Source organism: Sciurus carolinensis, chromosome 1, assembly GCF_902686445.1.
Source record: "Sciurus carolinensis chromosome 1, mSciCar1.2, whole genome shotgun sequence".
Taxonomy (NCBI): Eukaryota; Metazoa; Chordata; class Mammalia; order Rodentia; family Sciuridae; genus Sciurus; species Sciurus carolinensis.
In genome coordinates, this window is record NC_062213.1 from 135827610 (window position 1) to 135844757 (window position 17148).

Consider the following 17148-nt stretch of genomic DNA (forward strand, 5'->3'; position numbering starts at 1 on the left):
ATAGCTCAGAGGCAGAGCCTTTGCCTAGCCCGTGTGAGGCACTGGGTTTGATCCTCAGCATGGCATAAAAATAAAATAAAGGTACCTTTTCTCTTGAGAATTAAAATGTAAATTTTTTAAATTCTCATTTTTTATGAAATTATATTTAATTATTTTTAAAGACTTCTTTAAGATCTATTGATTATGATATTATTTCTAAAAGCTTTTTTAATTACTATTTTAATTAAGCTGTTCTGATGTTGGTTGAGGCTTAGATGCTGTTTGTGAGGAGAAAATAATGGTGATGTCCCTCTGTTTTGTAGTATGTTCGTGGTTCAGACCCTGTACTAAAGCTTTTGGACGACAATGGGAACATTGCTGAAGAACTAAGCATCCTCAAATGGAACACAGACAGTGTAGAAGAATTCCTGAGTGAAAAGTTGGAACGTATATAAATGTTGCTTAAGTTTTGTCCTATCCTTTTTGTTACCTTATCAAATGAAATATTACAGCACCTAGTTTTGCTTGCTTCCATTGATCAGTCTCTTTCGGTGAGGCATTAAACATCTAATTAGGAGTTGAAGTGGCAGCACAGCTCAGGATAGCTAAGGAATTGGCAAGCGTCACAAAACCATTTTTTTTTTAATAAATTTATGTCCTGCATTTGTTGACACCACTGACAAAATGCTTTGTAATAGTCTTCTGGTTAATTATGCAAATGATAGTTTGTGATAATTGGTCCGGTTTTATGTACAACCCATTTTTAAATGAGGGAGGTTAATAAGAGATGATTGCTATGCCTCATGTGCTGTGCGCTACTTTGAAAGTAATGACAGAAAACTACAAAGAAAATAAGTTATGCCAAGCCTCAACCACCTGATCCTCAGAGCCTCTCATATTTTTGTATTACCCTATTTTCTTTTTAATACATATGTTATTTATAGCTTGTAACGAATGTACTGCTTAAAAACTTGGTAACCTAATTATTGTAAAACAGATTCGAGATCTGCAGTGAGAGTGAAACATTACAAAGATTTGTGTTAATGAAGACTACACAGAAAACCTTTCTGAGGATTTGTGTAGATCCGATATTTAGCAAATTTTTTTGTTTTACATTCTTACTGAAAAGTTCCATTTAAAAATGACCACTTATAAGACCAAAATATAAATAAAAACTTTAAAAATCTGTCAGAATTTGGAATTATTCTGGTTTGTCCTCTCATGTTTAAAAATGATTAAGCTTCTCAGTGCATTCTTATTTTTCATATATGCTTTTCTAAGCTGTAATGTGAGAATGACTATATTGTTTAAAACTTTATCATAATTTCTTTTTCTTGACAATAGAGGTTGATTACTAATCTTTCCCACCAGTTTGCATTATATAACTTTTTTTATGTTCCTATTGCAATATTATTATACAAAGTTGTAAGGTTCATTATGACATATTCATATATGTGCATAATTTTCCTTAATGTATTCCCAGTACTTCCCTTTTCCCTCTCCTCTACTCTTGACATTCCTTCCATTTATTTACATATTTTTTCCATTGTCACATTATAATTTTACATAAAAGTGGAATTCATTGTGATGTATGTTCATACATGCATATAGCTTAATTTGGTCAGTTTTTTTCCCCATTCATGTAATATTGTAAATTATATCTACTTTTAAAGCTAGCAAGAGAATGAATATAAATCTCTGTAATTTGACTAATCAAAAGAATATAAGAAATCCTGACAAATGGATGGTTCACTTTTTGGTCATGAATAGCAATGGAGAGGGCTGTCATTTTGATAGTTCTAAGCCCTGGTTAATTTGCCACTAGTCCTTAATGGTTGTTGCTACTTCCAAATAAGGGGGAGATTAAGCCTATTGTGGACAGTGATAAAAAGAGGAAAAAAAAAAGTTGTCACCACACACAGAAGAATAGTAGTATTGAAGGGTGAAACTTCAAAACTTCTGGGATTGGCATAGAAAATTAATTTGGCCTGGTTTCTGGACAGGAAGAGCCAGTTAAATGAGTATCTGGCATTGGGGGTGGGATGACTAAAGAAAGGCCTAAAAAGTCTATTATATTCAAGTTATTATGAGAGATCAAAGAAGCTGAAGTACCCTGCTGTATCTTAGAGCTTCAGGTTCTCAAATTGATGAATAAAAAAAGGGTGTTTTTCTATCAAGCCCTGCTATTTTAATTTAGAGATTCAAATTTGGAGATTCAAAACTAATCGGCCAATTCCAAGTGTTTTTTGCCCATTGCAATCAAAGAACAGTTTTTTAAAGAAACAAAACCACTGATTACCAAGAAAAGGGGTATAAATACTAATCCAAAAAGTACCATTTTATAGCCATATTCTGACATTTGATTAAGCTTATTCAAATTCAGAAACGTGGATATGTGGTAGTCATTTGATATTTATGACTTCACTCCCCCTGCCAGAATTATGTTACTTCTAATTCCAAACAGTTAATTTATCTCTAAATTTCTAAATTTAGCAAAGACTCTTATAAGGAGCTATAAGCAAAAACTGACGCATCCTGTTTTAAGAGGATTTGAGACATTAAAGCTATTTTAAAATTAAAGTACAGAAAATACCTTTGAAAGCAAATACTGCAAAATTTGAGTCAAGGGCTAGAGTACAGCTCAGTGGTAGAGCACTTGCCTAGCATGTACAAGGCCCTGAGTTTGATGCCTAGCACCACAAAAAAAAAAAAATTAAAAAGAATATTCAAAGTTAAAACTGTCAATCGCTAGGGTTTAAAACATGTTTACAAATATCTGGGAAGCAGTACAGATTGTATATATGAGCACAACTACATAAGTATTTTGTTCAAAAATTAAAATAGTTTTCATTGTATCTCATGGTGGCAGAATATTCTTTCTGGGGGAAAGAGGGTCTGCAATTGTGATCAAAAGTTCAGAATAAATCTTTGTTAATGAAAAGTAAACATTTTATCTTTGGACTGGCTCAGCCCAGGAATCGGCATGAAACAGTTATTCAGAAACACCAAAGGAATAAAACTAAGGATAATTGCCTAGAGTCTCTAACACTAGACTTTATCTAAAACAGATCTGAAATACTGTATTTTATCCATCCAGCATCAAGAAGAAATTGAAGGTTAGACTTTGAAATGCAAAATCTTTTTTATAAATGGTAGAAAAGCTAAACTACATTTTATCTTCCCCTTTCAGAGCCTGCTTTTGAATTTGCCTCTTGTGGCAATTTAATTTGTAACCCCACAATACTCAACAATACTTTCAGTTACTCATAAAATTCACAGAACAGCAAAAAAAAAAAAATTTAATCACCCAAAGCACAGGTTTCCAGCCAAGATCAAACAAGGCAACACTTGGCCTTGTTTCAGCCCTTAGTAAAGAAGTGTCCTTCACAGTATATTTAGTCCCACAGGTTTGCACAGTTTGTTGTTGACTTTACTTTAAAATGGACCTTAAAAGTGGTATTGAGTGCTATCCAGTACTCCTGAGTACAAGAAGACTGTAAGTTACATTACAGAAAAAAATACTGAATGTGTTTTATGTCCTTTGTTCAGGCCTGAGTTACAGTGCTGTTGGCTGTGAGTTTAATGTTATTACATTAACACTGCTAAAAAGGATATCTAAATAGAAACACATAAAACAAGGTTATGTGTTGATAGATTGATAAGTTCCCATGATCCTAATTCTGTTTCTCCTGGGAGCAATGGTTGAGTGTTCACTAATTCAGTGATGTTATAAAATATCATAAGTACCATGAATAACAAATCAGTCAACTCTTGTTAAGACAGGTCTTGCTAAGTAGACCAGGCTAGCCTTGAATTTGTGCTCCTCCTGCCTCAGCCTCCCAAGTTGTCTCCCAAGTGGGATTACAGACTTACACCACATCACACTCACCATCAACTAACTTAACATTTTTATTGAGCTATAATTTACATCTTAAAATTTAGAGTACACAACTCATTGGAGTTTTTTAGTATATTCAGAGTTGTACAACTATTAACCACAATCTAAATTTACAACATTTTATCACTCCAAAAAGAAATCTTGTACCTATTAGTGGTCACTCCCCACACCTACTCCACCAGACCTGGGCAACCACTAATCTGTTTTCTGTGTCTGTGGATTTGCTATTCTGGATATCCCATATAAATTATATCATTTATGGCCTTTTATGTCTTGCATCTTTCACTTAGTATATCATCAGGATTCATCTATAATATAGTATGTACTTTAGTTGTTCTTATGGTCAAATAATATCCCTTTGTATGGATATATCACCCATTATTTGGTAGACATTTGGGTTTCTATTTCGAGGTTATTATGAATATTGCAACTATATATCCCCCTACAAGTGTTTTCATTTCTTGTAGACTTAAGAGTGAAATTGCTGAGTCATGTACCGTGTTTATCACCCCCCCACCCCCGTGGGTCTGGGGATTGAACCCAGTGCTTTCCATACGCTAAATGAGCATCCTACCACCAAGCTACATCTCAGCCCCATTATGTTTAACTTTTTGAGGAACTGCCATTCTTTTCCAAAGTGGCCATACCATTTTGCATTTCCATGAGCAATGTGTAAAGGCTCAAATCTCTGCATATCCTAGAGTTTCATGGTTTATCTTTAAGAGGATACTCATTATTTTATGATCTTATCATTAAGAGCCATTTAGGTACACTAACACTCTGTCCCCCACTAAAGGGTCTCTAGATTCTTTAAATGTATCTATAATTCCTTCAGATTTACCTGCTGCTTTGTATCATTTTCCACTTCCCCAGCTTCAGTCATGGGAAAAGAAAAAATAATGTCTCCATATATAGTAGAGGCCACATTCTAATCAGAGAGGCAATCTTTAAACAGTTTAAAAGCATAAATACATTATTGGAATTATGGCAAAGAAGTTGCTAAGAGAATTACAAAGGAAACGTAAATGAGTATAGGAGTCTTTGAATATATGACATTTAAACTGAGACCTAAAAGATGAAGAGAAGTTATACAGGAAAAGAGTGAAAACACCTTCCAGTCAAGGAAGAGCATGTGCAACCACCCTGGCCTAGGAGAAAAGTCTTGCGTCACCTAAAAAAGGGCAACTAGAACCCAGTGGGACGGGAGAATAGAAGGAAGGGAGATTGGGAAGACAGACAAAGAGGACATGGTTCATACCATCTTAAGAATTTAGCTGTATATTAAGTTACTTTTAGAATAAAACCAGAAAAGGAAAAACCCTTAGCAGGGGAATGACAAAATCCAACAAGAACGCTCTAAAGTTTGTTGAACAATCAGCAAATATTCATTTATGCCTATCTAAACACTTTAGTGCTTTCACTAATGACTAATCACCTTTTTGGGAGTTGTAATTAAACAATTTGCTTTTTTAAATTTGCTTTTTAAAACTGTTCTTCAACTTGCTTTGAAGAAAAGTAAAAAAGCCCAAGCATAATTTTTAAATTGCTCGTGATTGTGATGTTCATTCACATATACTCAAAAGGACCCTTAGATCATCTAGGGGGAGTAGTTATCCTCTACTCTAAGGGGAAATTCTGTTGGTTCACACCATACTTGGGCATCCTTCCTTTGCCCATCTTTGTTGTTCTTGTAGTGGTAATGGCAGTGGTAGTGACTGGGTCTCACTGTTTGCCAGACTGGTCTCCAATTCCTGGGCTCAAGTGATTTCCCACCTCAGCCTTCCAGGGTACTACAGGTGTTTACCACCAAGTCCAGCAGTTCTTTTCCCATCTTTGACCTGAATACTAATCCCAATTATAGCCGTAATGAATGCTGATGAAGCTCAAGCCTTGGAACAATGTAACTCAGTATCTATGACATTGTTTCTGTTCCTACCCCATCATAAGTGATACCAAGGGTTATTGGGACTGGTTTTACCTCTTCGTATACTCAAACTGTTGACCTAAGCTTCTGGTTCTTGTTGCCTGTTCTCTCAGAGCATGAGTGACTATGACCCAAATAGACCACCCTATTTACCATTCCAGATTTGTAAATCTATTCTGCCCTGAAATACGTTCCTAACTTTTCCTTCTTGGCTTAAACATATGTATACAGACCTGTTGCCATACTCTCTAATCTGATTTCTGTATTTTCCTGCCTAACCTAATTCTAGAACAGCAACTCTAATAGCCACACGTCTTCTGGTCTAGTGTCTACTGCTGCATAACCACCCCAAAACTTAAGGGTTTGAAACAATGATTATTTCTTTTGCTTATGAATCTGTAATTTAGGCAGGACTCCATGAGGACAGCTCATCTGTGTTTTACAAGGTATCAGCCGGAGCAGCCCAACTGAAGCTAGAGGTTTTACTTCCAAGATGGATCATTTAAACAGCTGGCAAACAAGGGCTATCAGTTCCTTTCTATTAAGCAGATTGGGCTTCCTCACAGCATGTAACTTGGGTTCCAAAAATAAGCATCCTAAGAATAGAAAATGCCAGTTTCTTAAGGCCTGAACCCAGGAATGGCAGTATCACTTCTACCATCTTCTATGTGTTAAGAAGTCATAAATCCCTGATTTAGGGGAACGAGCAAAAACTCCTTGGAGGGATGCTGTGTTAATCAGCTTTCTGTTTCTATAACAAAATACCTGAGATATTCAACTTAAAAAGAGGAAAGGTTTACTTTGCCTCACAGTCTCAAAGGTCTCAGTCCATGGTCACTTGGTTGCTTTTGGGACTATAGGGGACTATAGGGAAGTAGTACATCATGGCAGGGAGTATAGCAGAGGAAGACGCCCACCTAGTGGCTGCCAGGAAGCAAAAATATTTTTTTTTTTTTTAAAGGAAAGGCCTGGGATCCTGGGATCCCAACATTCCTTTTCAGGTTGCCTCCAATGACCTAACTTCCTTTCACAAGACCCCTTCTCCATGATGTTCCGACTCACCTTGAGTCCAAAGCAATGGACTGGCCTGTCTATGGCCTGAGACCTCTGAAACTGTGAACCCCATATAAACTTTTCCTCCTCTAAGTTGTTCTTATCACATATTTTTGTTACAGTGACACAAACCTAACTAAAACACCCAGCTACATGGGAGGCTGAGGCAGGAGAATTGAAAGCTCAGGACCAGCCTGGGCAAATTAGTAAGACCCTGTCTCAAAAATAAAATAAAAAATGGCTGGAGATGTAGCTCAGTAGTAGAGCATCCCTGGGTTCAACCTCAGTACTACCAAAAATAAAAACAATTGCAGCGTAGAAACCCTGCCTAAATTTCCAACCTGCTGGCCTTCCCTGCAGATGTCTCTCAAGACTGCAATAGCAACTCCTACCTGAATTTCTAGCCTGCTAGACTGCACTACAGATTTTAGATTCCCCAGCCCATACAATTGCATAAGCCAATTCCTTAAAATAGAAAAAAACATTCCTTAGAATTTATATAGACAGATTCTACTGGTTCTGTTTTTCCAGAGAGCACTGACTAATTCACCTCTTAGAATATCTGTTGCATTAATGATAAACCTTCATTTATAAAGATTTGCAAGGAAAAGATCAACAAGGCTAAACTCTTGTAGGCTCCATATACAACCTGTCTTCTGATATTGTCAGTGTATGATATTGAACAGATTTGTCAGGCTCCTCCTCACAGCCACCTCAACAAAGTGCCTTTACCAAGGTGGTGGTGTTTTCTCATTAGCAGTAACACATGGGATTGTGTTTATGTTTGGCTATGCTTAGGATATACCATCAAAGTTAACTAAATGAGTCACTTAAAACTGTTTAAAGGTAGGACTTAACAGATGTTAAAAAAAAAAGTCATCTTTTAAGTGTAAACAATGATGTTGGTTGATTCAACAACCAACAACATTGGTTTCAGAAGTTTCTGAAAGGCAGAAGAGTGTGAAAAATGTGTTTCGTAATTGATTTGGAAACATAAGTAGAAAAAAAGTTACAGGGTAATAAACTAGCTCTGGAAGAAATGCTTCTTGTCAAATTAATGTAATCATTTTTGACAGAGATATTGGCCCGTTAGAACAGGAGGAAGTGATGAATGTATTCTGTCCTCAATGTCACTACGTATTTTATCCTGTCTAACATTACATAAATATTTGTAAACTAGAAAAAATATGATTTAACAGTTCTGTTCTTAAGCAGGTGCATGTGGGAGTGCTGAAGGATTTGTTCTCAGTTACTTTCAACAGATCACTATCAACACAGGACAAAGCAAGTGACTTCTTCAGCTTTCCATTATGATTTGACTATTAATAGAATCATGACCCTTAGCAATGAGCAGCCCGAAGGGAGAGAAAAGGGTATCAATGGCTGAGAATTCTGACTCCCTGTCATTCTTTTCTAGGCACGTGACTCTTCTTATTTCCCCTCCCTATAACTTCTCCTAGAATAGACTAGTTTGCTTCTGTGTCTCAGTTCTTGTTGCCAGTTGTCCATACAAGTAGTTCTGCCCTCTCTTTTTAGTACCTGGCATCATGTCAATTTTTGTCATGACCACGGAATGCATGGGACCTTTGTCTTCTCTGAGCTCTAAGATTTCTACAAGTTGAAGTCAAAAGCTTTCTTTGACCTTTTCAATGGTTCTTTCTTCCACCAATTCCAACTGTGGAATTGTTGGCATTAGAGTCTGTCCCACACTGAGATCATGTTACCCATGCTTTCTAATAAATTTGAAAGGAATTACATTCATAAGGGATTCTTTTATTTTTCACTTCTTCTTTTTAGTTATACTTGACAGTAGACTGTATTTTGACATATACATACATGGAGTATAACTTTCCATTCTTGTGGGTGAACATGATGTGAGTTATGCCAGTCGTGTATTCATACATGAACATAGGAAAGTTACATCCATTCTACTGTCTTTCCTATTCCCCTCCCCCATCCCTTCTTCATTCCCCTTTGTCTAATCCAATGTACTTCTATTCTCCAACACACACCTTATTAGATGTTAGCATCCACATAACAGAGAGAACATCTAGCCTTTGGTTTTTTGGGATTGGGGATTCTTTATAGAGTAACATCACATATTTTCCTTACACACTAAAATGTTTTTAAATTATGGCTTAATTTACCAAAGTTCAGTTTCATAAGCAAGTTTCTAGGAACTCATTAATGCATATCAAAATCTTGGACTTTACACTTTATAGATTAGTGGTTCTCAGAATTTAAAGTAACTTAGAATTAGAATTCCAAGTGAAAGTTGCTTAAAAAAAACAGAAGTCCAAAACTCAGTCCCAGAGCTTTTGGTTCAGTAATATCTGGGTCAGGACATCTCTTTTTTTAAATTTATTTTTATTTTTATTTTTTTCCATTTTTTATTGGTACATTATAATTATACATAATGTAATTCATTGTAACATATTCATGCACACAGTAATCCTTAGACCACACTTTTATAAACAACTGTAGGAATAGAAGTACTAAAGGATCTTAAGTGTTTGGCATGTTTGCATTGTCAGATATGTGTTTTAAATACATTCTGAGGCAGATGAATTGGGAGAAATACCAGTTTGCAAGCCATTTCAGTAACCTAAGAAAGCAATGTTGGGGATAGAATAGAGTATTAGTAAAAACTGAAATTTGAAAATATATTAGAAGTCCCAAATTAAAATGCTAATAGAAGCCCTCAGGTAAATTAGTGCAGAGACTTGAAGACTGCAAGCAGTGATAGATGTATACAGCATGTTCCATCGGAAGAAAACAGCTGCTTCTCTGTTCTAGCTAATCTTGGCCATGCTGGAATATAAGTCCAGAGCTATCAAATACTCTGTTTTCTCAACAGAATTGGAAATTGGGATTTAAAATATGAAACTTCCTCATTTTTTAAAGAGTGACACCAAATTGAATTTTTTCCCAAACTCAATGAAAACCAAACTGATTTTAGGCCCACAGGTCAAATCAATACATTTTCCTCCTCCTCCTCCTCATCTTCCTCCTTTTCCTTCTCTTCCTCTTCTTCTATTCTTGTTGTTGTTGTTGTTGTAATTGTTGGATGAGATAAAATAGTGAACATTAAGGGAGACTTGATCAACTCACAGATGCTGAGACTAAAAGTTCAGAACAAAGAGCTAGTTAAAGGGAAAATGAAGGCATTCATTTTGGATTTGAGTTTAAGAAGTCTGTGAGATTTCCAAGAGGAGATGTTCAGATGGAAGTTGTTGTATGCATCTGAATCTCAGAAGAAAGTCTTTAGAGAGATTTGGAAATCCTTAGCAAATATGCAGGTACAATAAGATTCATTGTATGTACATCTAACCTGTACAAATTCAATCAAGCACATTTGGCACAATAAGAACAGAAAGAGAGAGAGAAATAACAATTTATATAGAATGATTTCACCAGGTGCAGTGGCTAACGTATATAATCCCAGCAAGTTGGGAGGATGAGTAGGATCACAAACTCAAGGCCAGCCTCAGCAGCCTAGCAAGACCCCATCTCAGAATAAAAAATGGAAAGGGCTGGGGATGTGGTTCAGTGGTAGAGCACTGCTGGGTTCAATCCCCAGGACCAAAAAATAAAAATAAAATAAATAAAGAGGATGATTTCTGTACTCAACGTATGCTCTAAAGTGAGTTCCAAATGGAAAATGTGAGTCTCTCCCATCACTTTGTCTCAGTTTTCTTCTTAAAATAAACACTTTTGGGGGCTGGAGTTGTGGCTCAGTGGTAGAGCATTTGCCTGGCATGTGTGAGGCCCTGGGTTCGATATTCAGCACCACATATAAATAAATAAAATTAAAAATCCATTGACAGCTAAAACTGTATTTAAAAAAAAAAAAGAAGTAAGCACCCCTATCTCTCACCCTGCACAAAAATCAGCTCACAATGGATCAAGGACCTCGAAATCAGACCAGAGACCTTGCATCTTATAGAAGAAAAGGTAAGTCCAAATCTTCACCTTGTAGGCTTAGGATCAGACTTCCTTAACAGGACTCCCATAGCACAAGAAATAAAAGCAACAATCAACAACTGGGATAAATTCAAACTAAATAGCTTTCTCTCAGCAAAGGAAACTATCAGCAATGAAAAGAAAGAGCCTACAGAGTGGGAGAAAATCTTTGCCACTCATACTTCAAATAGAGCACTAATTTCCAGAATATATAAAGAACTCAAAAAACTCTACACCAAGAATACAAATAATCCAATCAACAAATGGGCTAAGGAAATGAACAGATGCTTCACAGAAGATCTACAAGCAATCAACAGATATATGAAAAAATGTTCAACATCTCTAGTAATAAGAGAAATGCAAATCAAAACTACCTTAAGATTCCATCTCATCCCAATTAGAATGGCTATTATCAAGAACACAAGCAACAATAGGTGTTGGCGAGGATGTGGGGAAAAAGGTACATTCATACATTGCTGTTGGGGTTGCGAATTGGTGCAGCCACTCTGGAAAGCAGTGTGGAGATTCCTTAGAAAACTTGGAATGGACCCACCATTTGACCCAGCTATCCCACTCCTCAACCTATACTCAAAGGACTTAAAATCAGCATACTAGAGAGATACAGCCACATCAATGTTCATAGCTGCTCAATTCACAATAGCCAGATTGTGGAACCAACCTAGATGTCCTTCAATTGATGAATGGATAAAGAAACTGTGAGATATATATATATATATATATATATATATATATATATATATATATATATCCATTGTATATATATACAATGGAATATTACTCAGCCATAAAGAATGATAAAATTATGGCATTTGCAGGCAAATGAATGAAAGTGGAGAATATCATGCTAAGTAAGATAAGCCAATCTCAAAAATCCAAAAGATGAATGATCTCACTGATAAGTGGATGATGACACATAACGGGTGGGGTGGGAGGGGGACAAGAATGGAGGAAGGAGGGACTGTATAGAGGGAAAAGAGGGGTGGGAGGGGTGTGGGGGAAGGAAAAAATAACAGAATGAATCAAACATCATTACCCTATGTAAATGTATGATTACGCAAATGGTATGCTGTTACTCCATGTACAAACAGAAATAACAGGGATCTCATTTGTTTACAATAAAAATAAATTAAAAGAAAAAAAAAATAAAGACCCAGATTTCACCGTCTGTGATAGAAGAGCAGCTGATTACCCACCTTGAGTAGCAATGGGGATCCAGGGGTGGGGACTTGGTTGGAGGGAGAATGTAAATGCTGACAGCATGGGGTGGCAGATGAACTCTCTCCTACTTATGCATGATGCTTGGATCCATGTACTTTTCTTCTAGTTGAGTTCTCTCCTTGGAAAGTGTGAATGACTGATTTGAAATATGCTATGGACAAAAGTGAAGAGAAGAAAACCCAGTAAATTTTGCAGTGGATTCTTGTTAGAAGTCAGATTTCATGGTTTGTCTCTTCTGCTTAATAGTCCCTCCTCCTCAGGTCAACAGAAGATCAATGTGAGCTAATTTAGAACATCAATTCCACATTTTTATAAGGAGTTTCCTTTATATGTGTGCTCTGTCTTTTATTGTTGGAAATTTGGAGTGGAATTTGCAATTTGTGTTAGAAATAAAATTTTTTCCTTTGTTAGGAATTAACAAATGATGACTTAGCTTACTTCCAGTCAATAACATTTCTTTTTATTTGTTAAAATATTGACAATTTTTTGAAGACAATCCAACCAATATATAAGCAATGCCAACAGAGAGCCTACCATTAGATGTTAAAGATAACAGGAAAACCCCAACTATGAAATGGAAATTTGAGTCTTTCTGGAAATCCATTGTGTAGAAAGTCATCCATATGTAGCAGAATCAGATTTGGTTGAGCCATGGGATACAGAGGCCTGACTCCCAGGAACTGGCAGCCATGATAGACTGTTTCAGATAGCCTGGAAGTAAATGGCCCTGTGTGGTAGTGGCTTACCATTTGATGATATGCTAGTTCCCTGAGCAAATGGCTTTCCAGCTCCATCCCTCAACTCAAGTTGAGTTCTTTCCTTGGAAAGTGTGACTGAAAAATAAAGTTGAGGTGGGCTACTCCGTCTTATTAGAGGCCAGATCTGGTATGACCCAATCCATCATGCCCCTCCCATTTGAAAAGAGTATTGGCTCTTGTGTGTTTATTGATAAATTTATGGGTAATTAATTGATTTATAGCCAGCATCATCATCTGGCAGTTAACCCTTCCCTTATCCATGCTGGGAAAAAAAAAAAAAAAGTAAGCACTTTGTTATCCTGTGTCTAATTCTGGGTGCTTCTCTGAGGGATACACAATATTTTTGCCTTACACACTGATTTTATTTTATTTTTCTAATATTTTCAGGTGCTGGGAATTGAACCCAGGATTTCATGCATGCTAATCTCACACTCTACACTGAGCTATACCTATAACCCCGACACTGATTTTATAGTATCCCATTTAATCTCTGAATCCACTATATGAAAACCCTAAGGAAAGATGAGGTCATCCTAAAAAGGAACCTAATGAAAAGTGCAGTAGTGCATCACTGGGTCCAGAAGAGTGAAAGAGAAGGAAAGCAGAGAAAGGAGCCCATGGAAAAAGCAAAGAAACAAAGGACGTGAAGAGGCCCCAGAGAGTACCATGGAGACCAAGGCAGTGGTCAGTCATGTCACATACAGAAGAAAGTTCTAGCAAAAAAGGACTTAAAATTATCAATTTTGCAGTCAAAATTCACTGGTGGAACCCTTCCATCGACCTGGATTTGTTTGCTGCAGTTGCCATAACAAAGTAGCACAGCTCAAACAATAAAAATGTATATTCTCACCATTCTGAAATTTAGAAATCAGAGATCACGGGTGTTGGCATGGTTGGCTTCTTCAGAGGTCTTTCCTCTTGACTTGTAGATGGCTATCTACTTCCTTACTTGGTCTTCTCTCTGTGCATATATTTGTGTCCTAATCCTTTCTTTTTAAAACACTGGTCATATTGGTTTAGGGTCCACCCTGGTGACCTCATTTTAATTTAAGTCCTTCTTTAAGGACCCTGTCTCCAGTTGGGAGGCAGCACATGCCTATAATCCCACCTATTCCAGAGGCTGAGGCAGAATGGCAAGTTCAAGGCCAGCTTGGGCAAATTACTGAGACCTGGTTTCAAAATAAAAAGGACTGAGGATGTAGTTCAGTGGTAGGCATGCCCAGGTTCAATCCCCAGTACTGAAAAGAAAATTTTAAAAAGACCCTATCTCCAACCACAGATGAATTGTGAGATACTGGAGATTAGAATTTAAACATATTAATGGGGGCAGGACAGGGCACAATGAATGCAGCCCAAAACACTGTCGGAGAACAGATTTCAGGGAGGTAGGGGAGAGAAGTGAGTTGAAGAGAAATAGAGAGATGGAAAGTGGAGACAATTGTTTGGAGAAATTTGAATAACAGAAAAAAACTAGATTAGATTTGAGCATCAGAGGAGTGTTTCAGCCTGAGAAAAATTTGAGACTGCATAGACTGGGGAGGAAATACCAGAGAAGGAAAAACAAAAGGGTCTGGAGAGGCAACAGGTCAAATATATAAATGAGAGGGGTGCTTCAACAGAACTGAGACTGGAGAGAGGTGAGGATGGACGAGAGCACACAACATGGTGGGAGGGTGACATGGAAAACTGCTGTCTCAGTGATGCAGAAGGGAAAGTCATTCTCTAAGCCTCAAGAGAACAGAGTCAGGGTCGAGCAATGGATTTATAAAGAAGATTTGGAATAGTTCCTAGGGAAAAGTAGAAGAGGGAGTAAGGATAGATCTGGAGGAGACAGATCTTGCTGTTTGGAGTGTAACTGGATCTTCCCTGATGGTCTATGTAACTTTGACTAAATTATCCACTTATTCTTTGTCATGTTATCTTCCTATGTAAAACAGAGTTAATAATAGCCATTGTGCACATACCACACTATTGTGAGCATTAGATAGGAAAATGGTTAAATTTCCAGTAACATTATTAGTAATATTCCACTTTTTGCATCACCCAACACTAGCACTCTGGTTTATCAAAGTGTTTCTAACTTCTTTCTCATTTTTCTTTATTCTAGCTTTACTTGGCCTGTTTTTCAAGGGCTCAATGGTCTCTATAGACCTAATAATGATACCATTTCCTTTTCAAAAGTTAAGCCAGGAAGTATTGACTTCACCATTTAATCTTAACTATTTCCAGAATATCTCAAGTAAATTGCCTGTTTTTCTTTCCTCAAAGGAAAAAAAAACAAAAACAAAAACATAACATATACATACCAGTATATTTTCAAATTAAAATAGGCAATAAGCAAAAATACAAAGAACCCAATCAATAAATAGACTGAGGAAATACACAGACATTTCACAGAAGAAGATATACAGGTGATCAACAAATATATGAAAAAGTGCTCATCATCCCTAGTAGTTAGAGAACTGCAAATTAAAACCACCCTGAGATTTCATCTAACTCCAATTAGAATGGCTATTACCTAGAACACAAGCAATACTCTAAGTGTTGATGTGGATGTGGAGAAAAAGGCACACTCATACATTGCTGGTGGAGTTGCAAATTGGTGCAGCCACTTTGGAAAGCAGTATGGAGATTCCTCAGAAAACTTGAAATGGACCCACCATTTTACCCAGCTATCCCACCCCTCAGTTTATACCCAAAGGACTTAAAATCAGCATACTACAGTGATGCAGCCACATCAATGTTCATAGCAGCTCAATTCACAATAGCTAGATTGTGGAACCAACCTAGATGCCCTTCAATTGATGAATGGATAAGAAACTGTGGTATATATACACAATGGAATATTACTCAGTCATAAAGAAGAATAAAATTATGGCATTTGCTGGTAAATGGAAGAAATGAAATAGGCCAAGCCCAAAAAACCAAAGACCAAATGTTTTCTCTGATAAGTGCATGACAATATATAATGAGGGGGTATGGCAGGAGAAAGAGAAGAATGAAGGAACTTTGGATGGTGTAGAGGAAAATGGGGGGGGGGGGACAGAAAGATTGTAGAATGAAACAGTATTACCCTATATATATGTATGATTACATGCATGGTGTGAATCTACATTGTGTACAACCATAGAAATGAAAAGTTGTACCCCATTTGTGTACAATGAATCAAAATGCAGTCTGTAAAAATAAAAAAGATTTTAATAAAAAAAATTACTGTAAAATAAAATAGGCACTAAGCAGACACATTTCTGCCAGGAATAATCTCTGCTGTGCTCAAAACTGGTTTGCAGGACTGTAAATTGAGACCAGTATTTGCTTCTTACCCTATAGGGACATGAGTCAGGATTTCCTGAAATTAAGCAATCTTATAGAATGCATTAACCACTTCTAGAACACCTCTAGCTTCCTTGTCCCAAGAAATTAACATGTTTTCTTCTTGACATCTCTTTCACATTCCCCAGTGACCTTAGTTAAGGTTCTTTCTTCAGCTTCAGAGTCAGTATGATGATGTAGCTATGATTCATCACTGAAATTTTATTTTTCTGGAAATGTATAAGTCTGGTGATGATTGCTACATGTCATTAGGAGGGCTGGAGTCCAAGTCTGAATCGTGATTTTAAAGTGAAAGCTACACTAGCTGTTAGTCCCCTTTCAACTCCTTGCATTGCTTAACCCAATGATATTCTGATATCTGTCCCTGAAAGACATGGAAAATGACAGCCCCCAGGAATAAAGGAGGACAGTGTAGGGGGGGTGCAGGAGAGGCAAATATCAATACTTCCCAGTAACAATGGGTCCTGAAGGGAGGAGGCAAATACTGAGTACTGGGTCCTGGACTTTCACCCTTTCCCACTGCCGATGAGTCCTGGATAGAGAAAAGCAAATAGTGAAGCTCTGGATCAACAGTGGATCCTGGTGGAAGAAGATAAGCAAAGAATGCTGGGCTCTGAGCGTTCATCCCTTCCCAGTAACAATGAGTTTCAGATTTGTTTACAACTTTTTTCCTGACTGCCCAAACCAACACATTCTGCTTCAGTCTCCAGTGATTAAGCCACCCTCACTGTAATCTATAAAACACATGTAGCTGGCGGCTATTTTCCACCTAGAAAATAAGCCCCTCCAATGTCTGACTGACTGACTGCAGCTTAACAAAGCATCACTGACTCCATTGAGGTCTGCTCCCATCTTGGTCATTTGTGCTTACTATCCCAACTCTCCTGACTATCAGTAATCCCCTGAACTTTCAGTACCAATTTCACCTTTATATGGAAAAAACTTTTGTTTCCAAAACACAATTTTTTCCTAGTACTCTTCTATCTACCCCAGTGATCCTG

The 17148-nt window shown here is 37.1% G+C and overlaps 1 protein-coding gene across 2 annotated transcripts in view; it reads left to right on the forward strand.

Moving 5' to 3' along the window:
- Positions 1-2754, forward strand: part of Selenof (selenoprotein F) — a 43727-nt gene extending 40973 nt beyond the window's left edge. For both annotated transcript variants that reach the window (XM_053743297.1, XM_053743296.1), the window contains one exon: positions 303-2754. In XM_053743297.1, the coding sequence (XP_053599272.1) occupies positions 303-361 (59 nt within the window). In that variant the 3' untranslated portion in view covers positions 362-2754. The remainder of the gene's footprint in view (positions 1-302) is intronic.
- Positions 2755-17148: the final 14394 nt, after the last annotated feature.